Here is a 22,244-nt window from a genome sequence, read left to right as displayed (position 1 = left end):
ATTTTTAGTAGAGATGGGGTTTCACCATGTTGGCCAGGATGGTCTTGATCTCTTGACCTCGTGATCCACCCACCTTGGCCTCCCAAAGTGCTGGCATTGCAGGCGTGAGCCACCATGCCCGGCCGCTCTTTTTCCAATATAAAGCTAATGCATGTCTCAGATTGCCAACTCCGTGACACCATTTTGGATGTGGTGGTGGTTTTCCATTTGGAAGGAATTGGGAGAGGTTAGGCAGTAAAGTTGCACATAGAAGTAGAGTTGTGTGACACAATTGTGATATGGTTATTTGAGTAGAGGGTGGGAAGAAAGCAGACAGAAAACTGTCCTATGAAGCCAGTGCCTGCCTGGATGTGCTATGACATCTCTGTAGATGGTGTGGTCAAAATAATAGTGGGCCTGGGAGGAAGAAAAGCAAGGGTGTGTCACATCCAAACCAGGTATTTTCAGCTTCTAGAAAAACCCATGATTTTAAAATGTAGCCATTGTTTTTCTAGTAGAATCCTATTGCCTGACTTCTTTATAAATATTTGATTAAAGAAAATCAAATACCTCTTGGCTTTACTGCCTTGTACTTGCCTCTGATATTCTTATTGTAACACGAGTTTACATTGTGAAGTTAATTTGGTAATTATTGCTTCTTCATTCAATAAATGTGTATTTAGCAACTTGTATACAAAACATTTTGTGTGAGACATTGTATATAGAAACAAATGAGACAAGATCTGTACTCTTAAAAGCCTTGGCCCGGCATAGTGGCTCATGCCTGTAATCCTAGCACTCTGGGAGGCCAAGGTGGGAGGATCACTTGAGTCCAGGAATTTGAGACCAGCCTGGGCAACATAGCAATACTATCTCTAAAAAATAAATTTTTTTTTTTTTTTTTTTTTGAGACAGAGTTTCACTCTTGTTGCCCAGGCCGGAGTGCAATGGCACGCCCTCGGCTCACCACAACCTCCACCTCCTGGGTTCAAGCAATTCTCCTGCCTCAGCCTCCCGAGTATCTGGGATTACAGGCATGTGCCACCACGCCTGGCTAATTTTGTATTTTTAGTAGAGACGGGGTTTTCCACGTTGGTCAGGCTGGTCTCAAACTCCCGACCTGAGGTGATCCGCCTGCTTCTGCCTCCCAAAGTGCTGGGATTACAGGCGTGAGCCACTGCGCCCGGCTAAAAAATATTCAAATAGGCCAGGCACAGTGGCTTACACCTGTAATCCCAGCACTTTGGGAGGCTGAGGCAGGCAGATCACCTGAGGTGGGTGGGTCACCTAAGGTGAGGAAGTTTAAGACCAGCCTGGCCAACATGGTAAAGCCCTGTCTGTACTAAAAATACAAAAATTAGCTGGGCATGGTGGCAGATGCCTGTAATCTCAGCTACTCAGGAGGCTGAGGCAGGAGAATCGCTTGAACCCAGGAGGTGGAGGTTGCAGTGAGGCAAGATTGCACCACTGCACTTCAGCCTGGGTGACAGCGAGACTGTCTCTATCAGTCAATCAATCAATAAATAAATACCTTATATTCCAGTCTGGGGAAGGAGTCAGAAATGTTAGAGTAGCAAGAATAGCTGACATTTTCTAGTGCTTATAATGTTCCAGGAGCCCAAGTTATCTTATTTCATCTTCACAATAACCATATGGGTTAGGTAATATTAATATTTACATTTTGCATGTGAAGAAACTGAATTGCAGAGAGGTCATCAGTAAATGGTAGAGCCAGGATTCAAATCAAAGCAGTCTAACTCTAGATCCAGACCACTTAATAGTAATTAGCAGTCATTCAAAGTAGGGTGAAAAGTGCTAGTTGTACTGTGGGAGGTAGGGAGAGACAAAAGAGAGAGAGAAAAGATTAATGCTAAGGGTATCCAGGAGATCCTTTGTATAGAAGATGAAATTTTAGCTGATCTTGGATGATTTTCAGTAAGTATAGTATTCCAATTCAAAGAAGGAACTTCAACCAAGTTTCCAAGTCATAAAAATCATTCATGCCATTTAATAAATCTTTACTGAGAACTAGCTTACTGTGTTCCAGACACTATACTAGGTAGTAGAAATGCAGAAATAAATGAAGCTCTGAATCTTCCATAGTGAGAAAAGTTACAAGAGTGATATGGGGCCAACGCAGGAGAATTGCTTGACGCAAACAGTTCAAGACCAACTTGGACAACAGCAAGACCCCATCTCTGTTTAAAAAATTAAAAAATTAGCTCGCTGTGGTGATGTGTGCCTGTAGTCCCAGCTACTCAGGAGGCTGAGGTGGGAGGATCACATGAGCCAATGAGATTGAGGTTGCAGTGAGCTATAATCACACTGTTGTACTCCAGCCTGGACAACAAAGCAAGACTGTTTCAAAAAAAAAGGGCTGGGCGCAGTGGCTCACACCTGTAATCCCAGCACTTTGGGAGGCCAAGGCGGGCAGATCACAAGGTCAGGCGATCAAGACCATCCTTGCTAACACAGTGAAACCCCATCTCTACTAAAAATACAAGAATTAGCTGGGTGTGGTGGCACGCACCTGTAGTCCCAGCTACTTGGGAGGCTGGGGCAGGAGAATGGCGTGAACTCGGGAGGCAGAGCTTACAGTGAGCCGAGATCACGCCACTGCACTCCAGCCTGGGCGACAGAGTGAGACTCTGTCTCAAAAAAAAAAAAAAAAAAAAAGAAATGAAATGTAGCTAGAGGCTGGGTGCAATGGCTCACGCCTGTAAGCTCAGCACTTTAGGAAGCTGAGGTGGGAGGATTTCTTGAGGCCAGGAGTTCCAGACCAGCCTAGGCAACATAATGAGACCCTATCACTATAATAATAATAATAATAACAATAACAATAATAATAATAATACAAAAATTAGCCAGGCGTGGTGGTGCACACCTATAGTCCCAGCTGCTCATGAGGCTGAGGTGGGAGGATTGCTTGAGCCCAGAAGTTCAAGGTTGCAATGAGCAGTGATCACACCACTGTACTCCAGCCTGGGCAACAAAATAAGACTCTTTTTAAAGAAAAAAAAAAAACAACTTAGAAACATAGAGAATGTAACCTATTCTTAACGTTTGGTAACAAATAAAAAGAGTGAATTAGATTCATATTTTAGTGAGGGGGCAAGGGAAGATTTCTATTTTTATTTTTTAGACAGAGTCTCGCTCTGTCGCCCAGGCTGGAGTGCAGTGGCATGATCTTGGCTCACTGCAACTTCTGCCTCCCTGGCTAAAGTGATCCTCCTGCCTCAGCCTACTGAGTAGCTGGGACCACAGGCATGCCACCATGCCTGGCTAATTTTTGTATTTTTTGTATAAAAAATACAATTATTATTTTGTATTTTTTGTAAAGATCATATTTCACCATATTCCCCAGGCTGGTCTTGATCTCCTGGTCTCAAGAGATCTGCCCGCCTTGGCCTCCCCAAGTGCCAGGATTATAGGTGTGAGCCACTGTGCCTGGTGGAAGAATTTTTTAAGATGAGGGAAATTTAACTATATATTTGTAGGCTAGGGTCATAGAGCCCAGAGGAAAAGGACAGATGGGTGAAGAATAAGGCTTGTGGGAAAATGTGACATTTCAAAGATAAGTTGGAGTGGATCATGGGAAGTTTTAACGTTATTCTGTAGGCAGAAGGGAACCATTGAAGGGTTATGAAAAAGAGAATGACATATTTTGTGTTTTGAAAAGGTAACTCTCATAGCCATGTAAAGGATGATGTAATTTAGGATTGTTAATAATGATAAAATAAAAACCACTGACCTTTATTTGAGCATACACTAGGCATTGCTACACAGTATACTTGAAAATATCCCATTTAATTCTCATAACAACCTTTTAAGGTAGTGTTATTTTTCTGTCCATTTTCATAGATGAGGAAACTGCGATTTATAAAGATTAGGTAACTTTCTTAATGTCTCCCAGGTGGAAATGGATAGATATCCCTGTGCTCTAGAGGAAGGGTCAATGCCTTAGTGTTTTCTATTGCTTAGAATACCAGAAACTGGGCAATTTATAAAGAAAAGGAAACTATTTCTTATGGAGGCTGAGAAGTCCAGGGTTGAGAGGCCACATCTGGTGAGAGTCTTCTTGCTGGTGGGGACTCTCTGCAGAGTCCCGAAGTGGCTCAGGGCATCACATGGCAAAGGGGCTGAGTATGCCAGCTCAGGTCTCTCTTCCTCTTTTTTATTTGTTGGAAACAGGGTCTCACTCTGTCACCCAGGCTTGAGTACAGTGGCATGATCTCAGCTCACTGCAGCCTCAACTTCCTGGGCTCAAGTGGTCCTCCCACCTCAGCCTCATGAGTAACTGAGACCACAAAAGTGTGCCACCACACCCAGCTAACATATGTATATGACAAGGTCTCAGGTCTCCCTATATTGCCCAGGCTAGTCTTGAACTCCTGGATTCAAGCGATCCTCCTGCCTTGATCACTCAAAGTGTTGGGATTATATGCAGAACCACTGTGCCCAGTCTCTTCCTCCTCTTATAAAGCTACCAGACTCATTCCTGCAATAATCCATTAATCCATGAAAGGATTAGGCAGAGCCCTCATGACCCAATCACCTCTTAAAAGCCATACCTCTCGGCTGGGCGCAGTGGCTCACGCCTGTAATCCCAGCACTTTGAGAGGCCGAGACGGGTGGATCACAAGGTCAGGAGATCGAGACCATCTCAACTAACACGGTGAAACCCCGTCCCTACTAAAAATACAAAAAATTAGCCGGGCGTGGTGGCGGGCACCTGTAGTCCCAGCTACTTGGGAGGGTGAGGCAGGAGAATGGCATGAACCCGGGAGGCGGAGCTTGCAGTGAGCCGAGATCTCACCACTGCACTCCAGCCTGGGTGATAGAATGAGACTCCGTCTCAAAAAAAAAAAAAAAGAAAAAAAAAAGCCGTACCTCTGAATACTGCCACATTGGGAATTAAGTTTCACTATGAGTTTTGGAGGGAGCAAACATTCAAACCATTGTAGTCAGCAGACTTTTTCTATAAAGGGCTGGATAGTAAATATTTTAGTCTTTACCAGTCACACAGTCTCTGTCACAACTATTCAACTCTGCCATTGTAACATCAAAGAAGCCATAGATAATACCATATCTGTGTTCTAGTAAAACTTAATTTATAAAAACAGGTAGTTGATCATAGTTAGCCAACTCCTGCTAGTACCCATCATAGTTTGGAAAGCCTTAATCAAGCAGGAAATGTCGCTTATCGTATTTTACTTTAACTGTTTTTGTTATAGTGGGATAATGGGAATAGAATTATTCCTAGGCAGGGATATAATTTCATCTCAGAGAAGCTGTCTTTCTAAAAGAGGCTGACTAGAAACAGCAGTTCATATATACAATTTAACCACATTCTGCATAATTTATCTTTTTATTATAATTGCCCTCCAACAGAATGACCCTAGAATGAAAGTTTTTATTTACTCTCTGTCCTTAATACTTTCAATATAGCAGCCATTCAATAAATAATTGTTTAATAAATTAATGGCATACCCTCATAATTCTAGTGATTGGGGAGTTGTATGAACATTTAGAGAAAAATGACCTATCTTGTTTTATTTTTATTATTAATTTATTTATTTATTTATTTATTTTTGGGGCAGAGTTTCACTCTCGTTGCCCAGGCTGGAGTGCAATGGCACAATCTCAGCTCACTGCAGCCTCCGCCTCCCGGGTTCAAGTGATTTTCCTGCTTCAGCCTCCCGAGTAGCTGAGACTACAGGCGCCCACCACCACACCCAGCGAATTTTTGTATTTTTAGTAGAGATGGGGTTTCACCATGTTGGCCAGGATGGTCTTGAACTCCTGACCTCAGGTGATCCGCACACCTCTGCCTCCTAAAGTGCTGGGATTACGGATGTAAGCCACCGTGCCCCACCCCACAGGTTGTTTCTAATGCATGGATAACTAACCTGATTTCTTTATATGACATTTATATTTGTGTCCTTTTTCACTTGTTAAATAATTCTGTTTTGTTCTTTAGGTTCATGGGTGTGTGTGTTCATCAAGGACAATTGCATGCACTTACAGAGGTAAGACATCACTAAGTGTTGAAGTAACGTATTTGCCTTAGTTTCAGCATTTATAGTTCCATAGTAAGTGTTGCTTGCATATGTAAACAAAATGTATGTGCATTTATGTTTATGCAAAAATGGCAGTGTTAATAATGCTTTCTTCTGTTGCCTGGGAACAATGGCAGTATTTCTTTATATATATATACTTTAAGTTCTGAGGTACATGTGCAGAATGGGCAGTATTTCTTAATATCCTTGTATTCCCTCATAATGCTTGGTGAATACTCTGACAATATGAGTGCTCAAGTATTAAAGTATTAAGTTAGCTCTTGCTGCCTAGATGTGAATCCATCCTAAGCCAAGGGATGACAGCACTTGACTGCAAACTCTCTATGGCAACACATTACCAGACCACCTGGTAATGTTTGCTGTCCTGATCTAGAATTCCACAGTCCCTGCTGTGGTTTCCTGATTAGTCTTATTACTTGTTGGAATCAGTTTACATCTTCATTCTCATTTCATTTCCAGCCTCTGCTAGGCAGAATATGTGATGGTCATTATTCATCCTCTGAGGATCAGAGAACTCTCTTTAGAGCAAATTCAGGTACCAAGTTATCAGCTTCAGACCTTGCTTGGGTACTCCTTGGAAACACAGATTCCTGGAATCTTCTAGGTTTAATAGGTTTGTATAGGGCCTATTACATCTATATTTTTAAAAGCTCCTCAGATTATTTCATGAGTATCTAGATTTGAGAATCTATGTTCTAGATTCTTTTCACATTCCTCCTTGAGAAGCAATTACCAAAGTACAAAGTGAAGAAACTTAGGAAGGAAAGTTGTTTAACAGAATTTGCAAGAGTGTTGGTTTTTTACTGGCTTGGTATCTGGTATTAGTCCTTAATAGCTTATGAAAGAGGGTCCCATGTGCCTCATTCTCTCTCTTTTCTCAGTTACTGAAGGCACTAGAATGTGGAATGTGTGCAGCTATGCCCTGCCTCTTAAATGGAAAGCCAAAGAAGGCAGAATTGTGAAGAGGTTAAGAGCATGGCCTCTGAAGTCTTGATTACATAGGTTTGAATCTGTCTGTACCTCAAAGTTTCCATCTGTATAATGGGAATAATAATAATTAATAATAATAATACCTGCCCCAGGGAGTTTAGATAGAGAAGACAACCAAGAGCTGAGCCCTAGAATATTTAAATTTTAAATGTCTAGAGAAGGCTGGGTGCTATAGCTCACACCTGTAATTCCATTGCTTTGGGAGTCTGAGGTGAGAGGATTACCTGAGACCAGGATTTCGAGACCAGCCTGGGCAATGTAGCAAGACTCTGTCTCTACAAAAAAAAAAAAAATTAAAAATTAGCTGGATGTGATGGCATGTACCTGTAGTCCTAGTTACTCAGGAGCCTGGGGCAGCAAGATTGCTTGAGCCCAGGAGTTTGAGGCTATAGTGAGCCATGATTGTGCCACTGCACTCCAGCCTGGGCAACAGAGTGAGACCCTATCTCTAGATAGATAGATAGATAGATAGATAGATAGATAGATAGATACATACATACATACATACATACATACATACATACATACATACATAGAGTGAGACCCTGTCGATAGATAGATGAATGGATGAATGAAAGTCTGGGGAGGACAGACGGAGAAAGAGCAGTTAGTGAGGTAGGTAGAAAACCAGAAGAACATGCTGGCCTGGAATGAAAAGGAAAGAGTTTCAAGGAGGGAGTATTAATTGTGGCAAATGCTGTTGATATAATGTTGACCTCACAAGGATGTTGTGAGGATGAAATATAAAATACTTATTTAGTACAGTGCCTGGCATATATAAATTATTTAATACATGTTAACTCTTTGAACAAAATAACAGTGACTAGTCCCTCTTCTGACCTCTGAATTGTTAATATGTTTCATTTTGTACTTAGTCCTATACCGCTGTTAGTGTCATTAAATTAGACTTTTTACTGAAGTATAACATATCAGAAAAAGTATACATATGAAAAGTACCACTCACTAAATTTTTACAAATGAACACACCCATAACCAGCACCCCAGATCAAGAAACATTTCCCATGTATTTCTTTTCTTGGAAGTGAGTCTATAAATTCTTCAAAGATAAAGTTCTCCCCTTCCTTCTGTCTACCAGAGTTCTGATGCTAATAAGCATAAAAGTATTTGATGCATTCCCTGCATGTGTGATTGTTCTCTGAAATGTGAATTCATTGGAAGGGCTGGTGTGTTAGTTTTGCTGACAGAGAAGAACATCTTTTAAAATTTGTGTTAAGTTGCATATTTTAAAGCAGGTTGTGGTGGAAATGACAGTAATGAGTGATCATAATGCAATATTCTCTTGGCCATGTTGTACTTAATCTGCTGCTTGTTAGCTTGTTTATAGCCATATAAAACATACAATGTGTACTTTATGGAAGAGTATTTATTGCCAGTCTTTCCAGCAGCATTAATGAGATTTTGACATAGCTTATGATATTAGTAATTTTTAATATGATGTTAATAGACTGATAGTGATGAAGCCCAAATAGCCAAATGCTCTTGGTTATTTTTAGAAGGGATCAGCAAAGGCCTTGATGGCATAGGTCTTTGGAGACTTCTAGGTTTAATTGCCTTATAATTTGACTTGGCAGCACAACTGTATGGTAAGGATAATAAAAAATAAATTATTAATAATATCTGGCACAGTCTTTGAAACTTAGATGACATTCAGTAAATACTTTTCAGTTGGTGGAATGCTTGTCCTCCAAAGTAATGTGAGTACCATTCCTCATTTCTCTTCACGTTTATTTGTCAATAATTACAGTAGACAAGCATAGCACTCATTAATACCTATAAAACATTGACATTATTAGGAAGAATATTTCTCATATACATTAGTGATCTGGACTTTCCTGGGCTTGAGCCATTTCCATGAGTCTTCTTTGTAATTGTAGACATTAATTGAACTTGGAACAGTCAGACACTTAGTTTTTATTTCTTTTTTTGTTTTTAAACTACCTGCCGTAAGGATAAACTAAAGATTTTTTTTTTTTTTTTGAGACGGAGTTTCACTCTTGTTGCCCAGGCTGGAGTGCAATGGCCCAATCTCAGCTCACTGCAATCCACCTCCCGTCTTCAAGCAATTCTCTTGCCTCAGCCTCCTGAGTAGCTGGGATTACAGGCATGTGCCACCATGACTGGCTAATTTTGTATTTTTAGTAGAGATGGGGTTTCTCCATGTTGGTCAGGCTGGTCTTGAACTCCTGACCTCAGGTGATCCTCCTGCCTCGGCCTCCCAAAGTGCTGGGATTACAGGCGTGAGCCACTGCGCCTGGCCAGCTGACTCAAGTTTTTAAGCAAACTAGTATTTGTTAAAGTGCAAGCATAGGCTGGGCATGGTAGTTCACGCCTGTAAACCCAACACTTCCGGAGGCCAAGGTGGGCAGATTGCTTGAGCTCAGAAATTTGAGACTAGCCTGGGCAACATGGCAAAAGCCTGTCTCTGCAACAATACAAAAATTAGTCAGGTGTGGTAGCGTGCACCTGTAGTCCCAGCTATTGGAGAGGTTGAGGTAGGAGGATCACCTGAGCCCAGGAGGTTGAGGCTGCAGTGAGCCATACTTGCACTACTGTATTCCAGCCTTGGTGACAGAGCAAGACCCTGTCTCAAAAAATATATAGTGAAAACGGTTTGGTGAAAGGTCACATGAAACCTTTTAAATTTAATGAGTTGAAATAAGAATCTGTATTGAGGCTGGGTGCAGTGGCTCATGCCTATAATCCCAACAATTTTAGGAGGTGGAGGCAGAAGGATTGCTTGAGGCCATGATTTTGAAACCAGCCTTGGCAACATAGTGAGACCCAGACTCTACAAAAAATTAAAAATATCAGCCAGATGTGGTGATACACACTTATAGTCTCAACTACTTGTGAGGCTGAGACAGGATGATTGCTTGAGCCCAGGAGGTTGAAGGTTGAGAATGCAATGAGCCATGATTGTACCACTGCACTCCAGCCTGAGCAACAGAGAGAGACCTCTTAAAAAAAAAAAAAAAAAAAAAAAGAATAGGAATATACCATAAGTATGTCTTTCATTCACAAGACCTAACCTTGTCTTTCACTTAGTCACAAGTATCAGGGAAGTGTAAATCTTTGGTTTTTTTAAACAGAAAATATAATTCTGTGTATTGGTTAGCTGTTGCCCTCCAGCCACAAAACCTCAAAAGCATACAATAAACGTTTATTTCTCATACATTTCCAGGGTTAGCTGAACTGAGTGAGGCTAGATTGGGCAGTTGTGCTGATCTCAGGCTCACTCATGCATCTGCAGATCAGCTGGTGGTCTGCCCTAGGCTGAGATTTCTGGGAGAACTTTGCTCTAGCTCATCCTCCTTCTGGGGCCAGTGGGCTAGACTGGACTTGTCCTTTTTAAGTTGATATCAGAATAGCAAGAATATGCCAGTCCATTTGCACAACGGCTTTTCATGACTCTCCTTATGTTCAGATTTGCTTGGCCAACATCCCATTGGACAAAGCAAGTCACATGCTTGAGTCCAGGGGTAGGAAATATGCTCTGCCCTTATCAGGAATATGCCGCAAAGTTATGCGTCAAAAGGCACAGATTCAGTAGGAGGCGAAGAATTGGAACCCTTGACAATCACCCATGCCCTGTAAATATCCCAGTCAGCAGATCATAAGTATTTGTGTTTTCTGCCCCATTGGAGGGTAAAGAATTTCTCCCATTTCTTAAACCGTAACAACTATTAGTTACTTAAACTCCCACTATGGGCAGAATGCTATGGTTGATACTTTATATTAACTGTAATTCTCACAATGCTATAATCTTATTTCTTCCATTTTGTAGATGAGAAAACTAAAGCTTAGAGAAATTAAGTTACTTCCCCAAAGTAGGATTGCATCCAGGTTCATCTGACTTCAAAGTCTATTTCTATTACAACATGCTGTTCTTAATTGATTTTTATATTCCCCCACAGTGCTAAGCACAAGATCTTATGTGTGTAGCATGCATAGTATTTGTAGAATTCAATTCTGACTCACTTTTTATGCATCTTGGGTTATTTGGAAAAGATACTTCCTTCCTGGTCATTGGGTATATTAGAGTGTGTTTGGGAGCAAGTAACAGAAAATAGTTAAATGGGCTCATATAACAAAAGGACTCATATAACTGGAATTTTAGCAGTTTATTAGATTAAGTATTGATATAATTCAATGGTTAAATTGACGCTGTCCAGAGACCTTATTCTTTCTCTTTGCTCTGTCTTTATGTTGTCAATTTCATCCTAAAATAAGGATGTCTGTCACTCATAATCAAAAAGTAGCTGCCAAAAACTTACATGGTATATGTTTTCTCTTCTATATCCAAGATGAGTGGGAGGTTGGGATGGAGAGGAGAGAGAGAGAAAGAAAGAGAGAAGAGAAAGTGATAGATTGTGTGTCATCTCAAAGCGCTTTTTCCTTTTAATATTGTTAAGAAAGGCACAGAGAAGGAAATACCATCACAATCAAGCAGTTTGGGAACCCATTAGTGCAGAACCTCTCAGTGGCTAGAAGATTGGGGAATTGGGTAAGGTATATGGTTGTGGAGAGGGATCACAAATGGCAGTACTCTCTGATCAGGGGAGTCAGCAATTGAATTGCTTGGTGAGCAGGATGTTTTGGGGGTCTCTCTTGCCTTTTCTGCCACGAAGAAAACTATCCAGCCAGGTGTAGTGGCTCATGCCTGTAATCCCAGCACTTTGGGAGGCCGAGGCAGGTGGATCACCTGAGGCCAGGAGTTTGAGACCAGCCTGGCCAACATGGTGAAACTCCATCTCTACAAAAGATACAAAAATTAGCTAGGCGTGGGTGGCACATGCCCATGGTCCCAGTTACTCTGGAGGCTGAGGCAGGAGAATCACTTGAACCTGGCAGGTGGAGGTTGCAGTGAGCCAAGATCATGCCACTACACTCCAGCCAACAGAGCTCTAGGCAACAGAGCAAGACTCTGTCTACAAAAAATTTAAAAAAAAATAAACTATTCTTATTTTCTTCTGTGGCAATGAGAACCACTCAGCCAATTCTGCAGTTGCAGAATATTCCTTGGCCTAGTCGAGGTGATTCGGTCTTTTTACAACAGAGCCACCTCAGTCGAGCAGATGTTTAGTACTGAAAGAAATGCTCTTAGCTGAAGGCTATTGCAGAGTTTTTTATTCACATAGCCCTGATCCTCCTATCACTCCCTATTCCCACCCAACCATACATCTTCTTTCTTTATTAAAGAGTATTAGTGGCTTTGGAAATTTCTTGTTTATGTGGGTTGATATGTATTCCTTCTGAGTTGGTTTTGTCAGACTTATAAGAAGCCTTATATAATCAGACAGCTTACAATGAAACTCCATGGGTTCAGTGACCAAACTCATGCATTATTTATAAAAATGCGCAAGCCAAGGCCATGTCCAGTGGCTCACACCTGTGACCCCAGCACTTTGGGAGGTGGAGGTGGGAGGATTATATGAGGCCAGGAGTTCAAGACCAGCCTAGGCAACATAGTGAGATCTTATCTCTACAAAAAATTTAAAAATTAGCCAGACATGATAGTTTGTGCCTGTGGTCCCAGCTACTCCTGCTGAGGCAGGAGGATTGCTTGAGCCCAGGAGGGCAAGGCTTCAATGAGCTAGGATTCTGCCACTGCACCCCAGCCTGCGCAACAAAGTGGGACCCCATCTCAAAGAAAGGAAAAACGAACAAGGCAGACCTTTTATTGGTGTGCTGTGATATGTGATATTGTTATTAGTTGTGCCTGCTTCTTATTTTTTTGTGTGTTTCAGTACAGAATATTTTCCTATCCTTATTTACCATGATAAAGATGCGAAGTTGCTTGGTGCCCTGCCTTGGGTTAACTTTGGCAGCAAAGACATACCTATCTTTCAAGTTTGGGACTGGCAGCTGTTAACCACCACATGGTAGTTAAGAGACACACCAGAGGTACTAACAGTGATTGCGTCTGTGATTCAAGTTTTCCTAAAAGGACAAGTGAGGGGGAAATGACAAAGATGTAAATTAGAAAATACACAGGAAGATAGAGATTCACTTGATACACACCACTTTGAGTGAATCTACTATGGGCTAGGTACTTTGCTAGGCTCTGGGTTTAGGATAAAAAGACATCTGCTCCCGTGATCTATTGTTACATAACAAACTACCCCAAAACTTAGTGGCTTTTTAATTTTAGTTTGCTTGTGATTTTGTAGGTCAGGTATGCAGAAGGGCTTTGCTGGATCTTTGATCCATATGTGTCAGCTGGAGTGACTGAGCTGGCAAATCTATTTTCAATGGCTTCTTCATTTGCATATCTGGTGCCATGGTACTCCTTGGTTCTTCTCTTTTTCCACATGGTGTCTCATTCTTTAGATCATCTCCATATGGCTTAGGCTTCCCACAGCATGGTGATCTCAGGATAGTTAGACTGGTACAAACCACTCAAGTGGAAGCTGCAAGCCTTTTATGACCTAGCCTTGCAAGTTCCAGAATGTCCCTTAAGCTGCATTCTATTGGTCAAGCAAGTCACTAAGGCCATCTGTCAATGACCATCTTTAGTTCACTGGAGTGTCTTTCATGAACTCAATGGTTAATGGCTGGGATAGTGAGAAAATTCTTACTGTGCCCTTCCTTAGAAACTGTTTTTTAAAAATCTGTTATCCCATGCTGTTAACTCTCAGATCTCTCTGTATATTAATAGTTGTTACTCATTATAGTTCATATTCTTTTTTTCCACTCAGTTATTTTGCTAGTGTTTGCAGTACAGCTTAGCTTGGTTACCTTCCCCAAACTGGCCATCCATTCCAACCTTATCATTTCATTTCTTTATTTTTGGAGACGGAGTCTTTCTCTGTCACCCAGGCTGGAGTGCAGTGGCACGATCTCGGCTCACTGCAACCTCCACCTCCCAGGTTCAAGCAGTTCTCCTGCCTTAGCCTGCCAAGTGGCTGGGACTATAGGCACACACCACCACACCCAGAATAATTTTTGTATTTTTAGTAGAGACAGGGTTTCACCATATTGGTCATGCTGGTCTCGAACTCCTGACCTCATGATCTGCCCACCTCGGCCTCCCAAAGTGTTGGAATTACAGGTGTGAGCCACTGTGTCCGGCCCTTATCATTATTAGAATCCTTGTTCTCGGCCGGGCACAGTGGCTCACGCCTGTAATCCCAGCACTTTGGGAGGCCGAGGTGGGCGAATTACCTGAGGTCAGGAGTTCGAGACCAGCCTGGCCAACATGGTGAAACCCCGTCTCTACTAAAAATACAAAAATTAGCTGGGTGTGGTGGCACATGCTTGTAATCCCAGCTACTCAGGAGGCTAAGGCAGGAGAATCACTTGAGCCTGGGAGGCAGAGGTTGCAGTGAGCCGAGATCATGCCACTGCACTCCAGCCTGGAGAACAGAGCGAGACTCTGTCTCAAAAAAAAAAAGAAAAAAATCCATGTTCTCTTATTAGAATCCTTTGTTCTTTGGGGTTAGTTTTGATTTTTTCTCATCACTTGAATTTAATCGGTCCCCAATCTTTTCCTATTTTCTTCTTTGTGATATCTTTCTGATTATTTTTCTTTCTCTTCATTCCAAAGCCATAATATTATTCCATACCTCAATTCCTACAAATACTTTTTTTTTTCTTGAGAGACAAGGTCTTGCTGCTCTGTCACCTAAGATGGAATACAGTGGCACCATCATAGCTCACTGCAGCCTCAAACCCTTGGGCTCAAGTGATCCTCCTGTCTCAGCCTCCCCATTAGCTGAAACTACAGGTGCATGCCACCACACCCAGCTAATTTTTACATTTTTTTGTAGAGATGAGTCTCACTATATCACCCAGACTGGTCTGGAACTCCTGATCTTAAGGGATCCTCCCACCTGGGCCTCCCAGAGTGCTGGGATTACAGGTGTGAACTATCACACCTGACCTCTTTTCTTCATTTTGACATACTACTATCTGAATAATCATCATCAAGCACACCTGATAATGTGATGCTTCTGTCTAAAAAATTCTGTTTTGTATTCTAAACTCTCTAATCTCGTTTGATAATACGCATCCCTCCTTTAGTTACATGGGTCTTTTTGCTCTCTTCTATACATTCTTGCTTTAGGTGTCCCTTCCAGGACTAGGAATGTCCTTATCTCTCTTCTCTCCAAGCTGTGTGAAATCCCAGGTTCTCTAATGGAACTAAGTCTCCTAGACAGAGCTTATAATAATACTCTGTGTGGCTGGGCCCATAGCATATGCTTAGTGTGTGTTTGTAGTTGATGGTCTAGTGTAGACCCAGCTCTAAGAAAGCTGAATTAGCCCTAGTGGAAAGAGCCAGAAATCAAAAATAGTGTGAAGGCCAGGCACAGTGGCTCACGCCTGTAATCCTAGCACTTTGGGAGGCCAAGGCAGATGGATAACTTGAGGTCAGGGGTGCAAGACCAGCCTGGCCAACATGGTGAAACCCTGTCTCTCCTAAAAAAAAAAAAAAAAAAAAAAAAAATTAGCCAGACATGGTGGCGGGGGCCTGTAATCCCAGCTACTTGAGAGGCTGAGGCAGGAGAATTGCTTCAACCCTGGAGGCAGAGGCTACAAAGCTGAGATCACACCATCACCATTACACTCTAGCTTGGGTGACAGAGTGAGACTCTGTCTCAAAAAAAAAGAGAGAGAGAGAAAGAAATGTCACATCTCAAATCCTTTCATAATTAGAAGTTTATTTCACTTAAACTTCTATGTGCAAAAAATATTTCTACAAATACAGTTTGACTGCACTTTGCTTTTGGAAAAAGTAATTTTTATTTAATTTTTTTGCTTTGCTCATTTACTAATAAAAAACTCTCAAACTGTGGTACATTTCTGTTCTTATTTTTAGTAACTCCCTGTGACATTTGAGAAACAAGAATTTGAGGTTGGCAAGCTAGCCCACAAATAATAGAAGAGTTTATTTAGTTTACTTTATCTTAAAACAGTTTTTCTCTGACTTGCTTGCTTGCTTTTGGCTCATTTATTCATCCAAAAGATATTTATTTGGCTCCTACCATGTCTGGCACTATTCCAGGTACTGGGAATACAATAATGAACAAATAAAAATCCCTGTCCCACATTTTAATTTTTTTTAAGTTTAACTTTATTTTGTATTTTTTATTTTTGGCAGTGACATGGGTCTTGCTATGTTGCCCAGGCTGGTCCTGGGCTCAAGTGATCCTCCCACCTTGGCCTCTCAAAGCACTAGGACTACAGGCATGAGCCACTGTACCCAGCTGGAATTTATATTTTAATCAGCAGGGGGCGGGCAGAGGAGTTAAACTAAACAAGGGAACAAATTGTAATATATATGATGTTAAGTGCTAGGTGGTTTACAATTTTCAACATGTAGACAGGGAAGGCCTCACAAAAGAGGCTAAAATTTAAGAGGGTGGGCTGGGTGCAGTGGCTCACACACACACAAAAAAAATTAAGAAGGTGAAGAACTAGCTGTGTGGATATCAAAGTGTTCTAGGTAGTTGGAATAGTATGTGCAAAGGCGTGGAGGCAGAAGTGTGCCTGGTCTGGTTGAATAACTCCAAGGTGGGTGATGTGACTGCAGTGGAGAGCATGAAGAGAACAGTAGTAGATGGGGTTAGAGAGGAAACACTGGCTAGATCAGAGTCTCTTATATACTGCTGTAAGAACTTTAGATTTTACTCAGGATAAATTGTGAAGTATTTGGAGGTTTTTGTGACTTATTCTTTAATGGGATCATCCTGGCTACTGTTTGGTGAATGACTGAAAAAAAGAGAAAGGGTGAAAGCAGGAAAACCAGTTAAGAGACTGTTACAATAAAGTCTGTGCAATACATAAAGACTGCAAAAAAGGTGAGAGTTGATGGTAATGGACCAGAATGATAGCAGTGGAGCTGGGAATTCTGAATCCATTTTGAAAGTAGAAGAAAAACAAACAAATAGGCTTTCCTGATGCATTGGCTGTGGGGTATGAGAGGATGAGAGAAGTCAAGGATAACTCTGAGGTTTTTGGCCTGGACACCTAAAAAACAGAGTTGCCATTAATGGAGATGGGGAAGACTCTAGGAGGTACACAATGGGAGATGATCAAGAGGTCATTTTTGAATAGGTTCAGTTTGAGATATTTATTGGACATTTGAGTTGAGATATCTTCATAGATTACTGGTGTCTGAAGGAGTACTCTGAGTGATACCTTCCTTGTTCATATCCTGTTTATCAACATTTTCATTAGAGAGTGTTTCATTGATTTGGAAGGAGGCATTTTTCAACTGCTGTATTATCTCCTGAGTAACAAAAATAAAAAAATCATTCAGTGATTTTTCATACTAAATGCTTTCTATGTGCCAGGGTCTGCTAAGCTTTTTTTTTCTCCCTGTCAATATATTATTTAATTAGCATGCAATCCTATGAAATAGGTAATATTTTTCCCATTTTACAGATGATAAATCTGAGGCTCAGAAAGAGATTAAGTTAGCTAAGGTCTTGTAGCTGAGCTAGGATTTAAATCAAGTTTTGGCTGACTATAATCCCGTACTTACTAGACTTTGAGCTCCTTGGGCTTGGCTATTGTTCACTGCTGAATTGTCAGTAACTGGAGCATAAAGGCATGCAATAAATATTTGTTGGGTAAATGGAAAATGGATAAATGAGTACTGCTTCCCAACACTTGAGCTTTTAACAGTTAAACTGTTAGCTGCAAAGATATCTGCCTCTTTCAAGGTCATTTCAGCCATCCATTTGATGAATCTTTTTACAGCATTGGTAGTATGAGGACAGCAGAAGGATTTAGAAAGTTCTTCAGAGGCTTTCTAGCTAATCTTTCTCCTAATCCCCTCATGATTGTTAAACTAGTGTGACAGTTGAATTCACAGAGTTCTTTTTGAGTTTAGGCTAGATGTGTTTCTAATAGATTTGCCGAGTGTAATTTTCCTAACTTGATAAGTGGTATCATTCCCAGGAGTTGGTTCTATGTTGGCTCCTGGGAGCTGTTCCAACTTTGGAATCTGTAGCAAGTAGGACCATGGAAGGAGGGTCTCCCAATATACCTCTCACACATTGCTACTACTCAGGGGCATTTCTGCATCCCTGTGCCTGATACATAATCACTGTCTGCACTTTCTGTATTTACTTTCTCTTTCTCTTTATGTGGTCTTTTCTTGTTATCCTGGTCACCATTATTTGCTTAGATAATAAATTCTTAGATCAGTGTTTTCCAGAGTCAGTCATAGGCATTTATTTCCTTACTTGCTCATTTTAGCTCATTTCAATGCAATTGCTTGTGTCTGTTTCCTATGTAACAAATAATTATTAAGCAGATACTGTGTCAAGGGCTAGTTTAGTGAACTTCAAAAAATGAGAAGCTGTTCTATGATAGTGGCAGAATATTGTCTAAAATCTTCTGTACTACTAGGCACAAGTAGCTGCTCAATAAATGTTTGTTAAATGAATTAATAACTTGCAAATGTATTAATATAGTGAATGGCTCTTCTACAAATGACAGTTTCCTTTTCCTTTATCCCTAATCTATCCCTTTTCCAAATCTTACCAATCACCACGTCCTGTTCATCTTACCTCTTTACTATTCTTGAATCATTTATCTTACATCATTCCTTCTGCCATCATTATGTCTTGCCATAACCTTTTAGCTAGTCTCTCTGTCAGTCTTGTTTCACACTTTAAATCTATAGTCTATATTGCCAGCTGGAGTGGTCCTGAAATACAAATCTTTTTTTGTTTGTTTTGAATCATCTTAGCCATTTTTAAGTATATAGTTCAGTAGTTAGTATTAAGTATTTTCACATTGTTGTGCAACAGATCTCCAGACCTTTTTCTTTTATTTTTTTTTTTTTGAGACGGAGTTTCACTCTTGTTGCCCAGGCTGGAGTGCAATGGCGCGATCTCGGCTCACCGCCGCAACCTCTGCCTCCCAGGTTCAAGCAAATCTCCTGCCTCAGCCTCACGAGTAGCTGGGATTACAGGCATGCACCACCACGCCCAGCTAATTTTGTATTTTTAGTAGAGACGGGGTTTCTCCATGTTGAGGCTGGTCTCGAACCCCAGATGATCCACCCGCCTCGGCCTCCCAAAGCGCTGGTATTACAGGCATGAACCACCATGCCTGGCCTTTTTTTCTTTTTTTTTTTAAGAAAGAAACAGAGTCTTGCTCTGTTGCCCAGACTGGAGTTCATAGTGCATTACAGCCGCAAATTCTTGGGCTCAAGCAGTCCTCCTGCCTTAGCCTCCCACGTAACAGGGACAGTAGCTACTGTACCAGGCCAGATCTTGTTTTGTTGTTGTTGTTGTTGTTGTTTTTGAGACAGAGTCTCGCTCTGTCACCCAGGCTGGAGTGCAGTGGCATGATCTTGGCTTACTGCAACCTCTGCCTCCTGGGTTCAAGCAATTCTCCTGCCTCAGCCTCTCGAGTAGCTGGGATTATAGGCATGCACCACCACACCCAGCTAATTTTTTTGTATTTTTAGTGGAAACAGAGTTTCACCATGTTGCCCAGGCTGGTCTTGAACTCCTGAGCTCAGGTGATCTGCCTGCCTCAGCCTCCCAAAGTGCTGGGATTACAAACTTGAGCCACTGTGCCTGGCTGCCAGATCTTTTTCATCTTTTTTTTAATTGTTATTTTTTCAAAAATAAAATGGGTCTCACTCCATCACCCAGGCTGGAATGCAGTGGGGTGATCATGGCTTACTACAGCCTTGATCTCCCAAGCTCAAGTGATCCTCCTGTCTCAGCCTTTCGAGTAGCTGGTACTACAGGCATATGCCACCACATCTGGCTAATTTTTTATTTTTTGTAGATATGAGGTCTCACTATGTTGCCCAGGCTGGTCTCAAACTCCTGGGCTCAAGCAATCCTCTCAGCTTGTTCTAAAGTGCTGGGAGTATAGAAGTGAGCCACTATGGCTGGCCTTTTTCATCTTGTGAAACAAACTCTATACCCATTAAACAACACCTCCTCGTTTCTCCCTCTTCCCAGCTCCTGGTAACAACCATTCTATTTTCTTTTTACTTTGGAGACAGGGTCTCGCTGTCACCCAGGCTGGAGTGCAGTGGTGTAATCTCGGCTGCCTGCAACCTCCACCTCCCAGGCTCAAGCGATTCTCCCACCTCAGACTCCCAAGTAGCTGGGACTACAGGTGTGCATCACCATGCCCAGCTAATTTTTTTTTTTGTATTTTTTGTAGAGATGGGGTTTCACCATGTTGCCCAGGCTAGTCTCGAACTCCTGAGCTCAGGCAATTCACCCACCTCAGCCTCCTAAAGTGCTGGGATTACAGGTGTGAGCCGCCACACCCAGCCTGTACTTTCAGTTTCTATGAATTTGACTACTTTTGATACCTCATATAAGTGGAATCATACGGTATTTGTCTTTTGGGGATCACATTATTTCACTTAGCATAATGTCCACAAGGTTCATCCATGTTGTTGCATGTGATAGTATTTTCTTCCTTTTTATGGCTGCATAAATATTTTATTGTATGTATATACCATACTTTGTTGATCCATTCATGGGTTGATGAACATTTGGGTTGCTTTCACCTCTTGGCTAAATTATGCTGCTATGAACATGGGTATGTAAATATCTCTTTGAAACCTTACTTTCCAGACTTTTGGGTACATACCCAGAAGTAGGATTGCTGGACAATATAGTAGTTCTATTTTTAACTTTTTGAGGAACTGCCATATTTTTTTTCTGTAGCGGTTGCACCATTTTACAATCCCACTGACAGTGCATAAGTGTTCCAGTTTCTCCACATCCTCACCAACTCACCAATACTTGTTATTTTCTGTGTGGTTTTTTTTTTTTTGATGGTAGCTATCTTAATGGATGTGAGGTGATATCTCATTGTGGTTTGATTTGCATTTCTCATTTGTTGCAAAGACTGCCCTTTCCCAATTGATAGGTGTTTATTTCTGGGCTCTCTATTCCATTACATTGGTCTATATGTCTGTTTTTATGCCAGTACCACTTTTGAATACACATCTAATTTTGTTTCTCCCTGAAAAAACCCTTCTGTGGCTCCTCATTGTCTTCAGGGTAAAGTCAAAACTGATCTTGCTACTGCTTATCTCTATGGCCTCACTCCTCACTTCTCTTGCCTCTGTCCTGTCGCAACTGTGTGCTACAGCTGTATTGAACCTCTTTCAGTTCCACAAATGGAACATGACCCTTTCCACCTTCAGAGCTCTGCACCAGACTTTTTGTTTGCCCAGAACACACCTCTTCATCCCCCCTGGCCCAACCAATTCCTCAGGCCCCAGCTTAGAATTCATTTTCTCTGGGAAGCCTTTTCTGATCTTTCTAAGAGTAGTTTGGTCCCTCACCTATGTGCTCTCATAATACAATATAATTTATCATTGATTTCAACTGACTGTTCATATGTGTAGATTATAAATAGATTATAAATTCCTTGAGGGCAAGGATTGTTTTATTTACATTGTCATCCATTGGTTCCTAGCACAGTGCCTGACAAATGGTAGCTGCTTATCATATTTGTTGATTGAATAAATTAACAATCAATGGCATTTCCTGGCTCAAAAACCTTTCCTCATTGATTAAAGTCTTAGGTGAGATGCAGATATCTGTATTTAAAAATAAATAAATAAAGTTCTACAAATTATTTTGATTCACAGCTAGAGTTTAAAAATGGAATTCAGGATAAACTCAGCCTGATATTCTAGTCCTTTATGCCCTACTATAATACTACTTTTCTCCTAGTTCTTCTCTTCTTTAACAAGTACTCTATAATTCAGGCAAACAGGATTTCTTATTGTTTACTGAACATGGTCTGTGTTTTCCCGCCTCTTTATCCATATTGTTTCTTCAACCTAGAATATACTCTTTCCCTCTGTCCTATAGAAATCATCTTCCCTGGCTGGACGCGGTGGCTCACGCCTATAATCCCAGCACTTTGGGAGGTCGAGGTGGGTGGATCATGAGGTCAGGAGTTCGAGACCAGCCTGGCCAACATGGTGAAACCCCATCTCTACTAAAAATACAAAAATTAGCTGGGTGTGATGGTGCGCACCTTTAATCCTAGCTACCGGGGAGGCTGATGCAGGAGAATTGCTTGAACCCAGGAGGTGGAGGTTGCAGTGAGCCGAGATCGTACCATTGCACTCCAGCCTGGGTGACAGAGCAAGACTCCATCTCAAAAAAAAAAATTATCTTCCCTTCAAGACCTGGCCTTAGAGTCCACTTATTTCCCCATAAA

At 41.3% G+C, this 22,244-nt stretch overlaps 1 protein-coding gene across 3 annotated transcripts in view; it reads left to right on the top strand.

The window, feature by feature from the left end:
* TESK2 (testis associated actin remodelling kinase 2) overlaps window positions 1-22,244 on the top strand; it is a 116,817-nt gene that overhangs the window by 68,751 nt on the left and 25,822 nt on the right. For all 3 annotated transcript variants that reach the window (XM_030823778.1, XM_030823777.1, XM_030823776.1), the window contains exon 3: window positions 5,960-6,008. In XM_030823778.1, the coding sequence (XP_030679638.1) occupies window positions 5,960-6,008 (49 nt within the window). The remainder of the gene's footprint in view (window positions 1-5,959; window positions 6,009-22,244) is intronic.

This window comes from Nomascus leucogenys, chromosome 12, assembly GCF_006542625.1.
Source record: "Nomascus leucogenys isolate Asia chromosome 12, Asia_NLE_v1, whole genome shotgun sequence".
NCBI classification, from domain to species: Eukaryota; Metazoa; Chordata; class Mammalia; order Primates; family Hylobatidae; genus Nomascus; species Nomascus leucogenys.
Note: the sequence above shows the minus strand (reverse complement) of the source record. Positions and strands in the feature narration are given on the sequence as shown.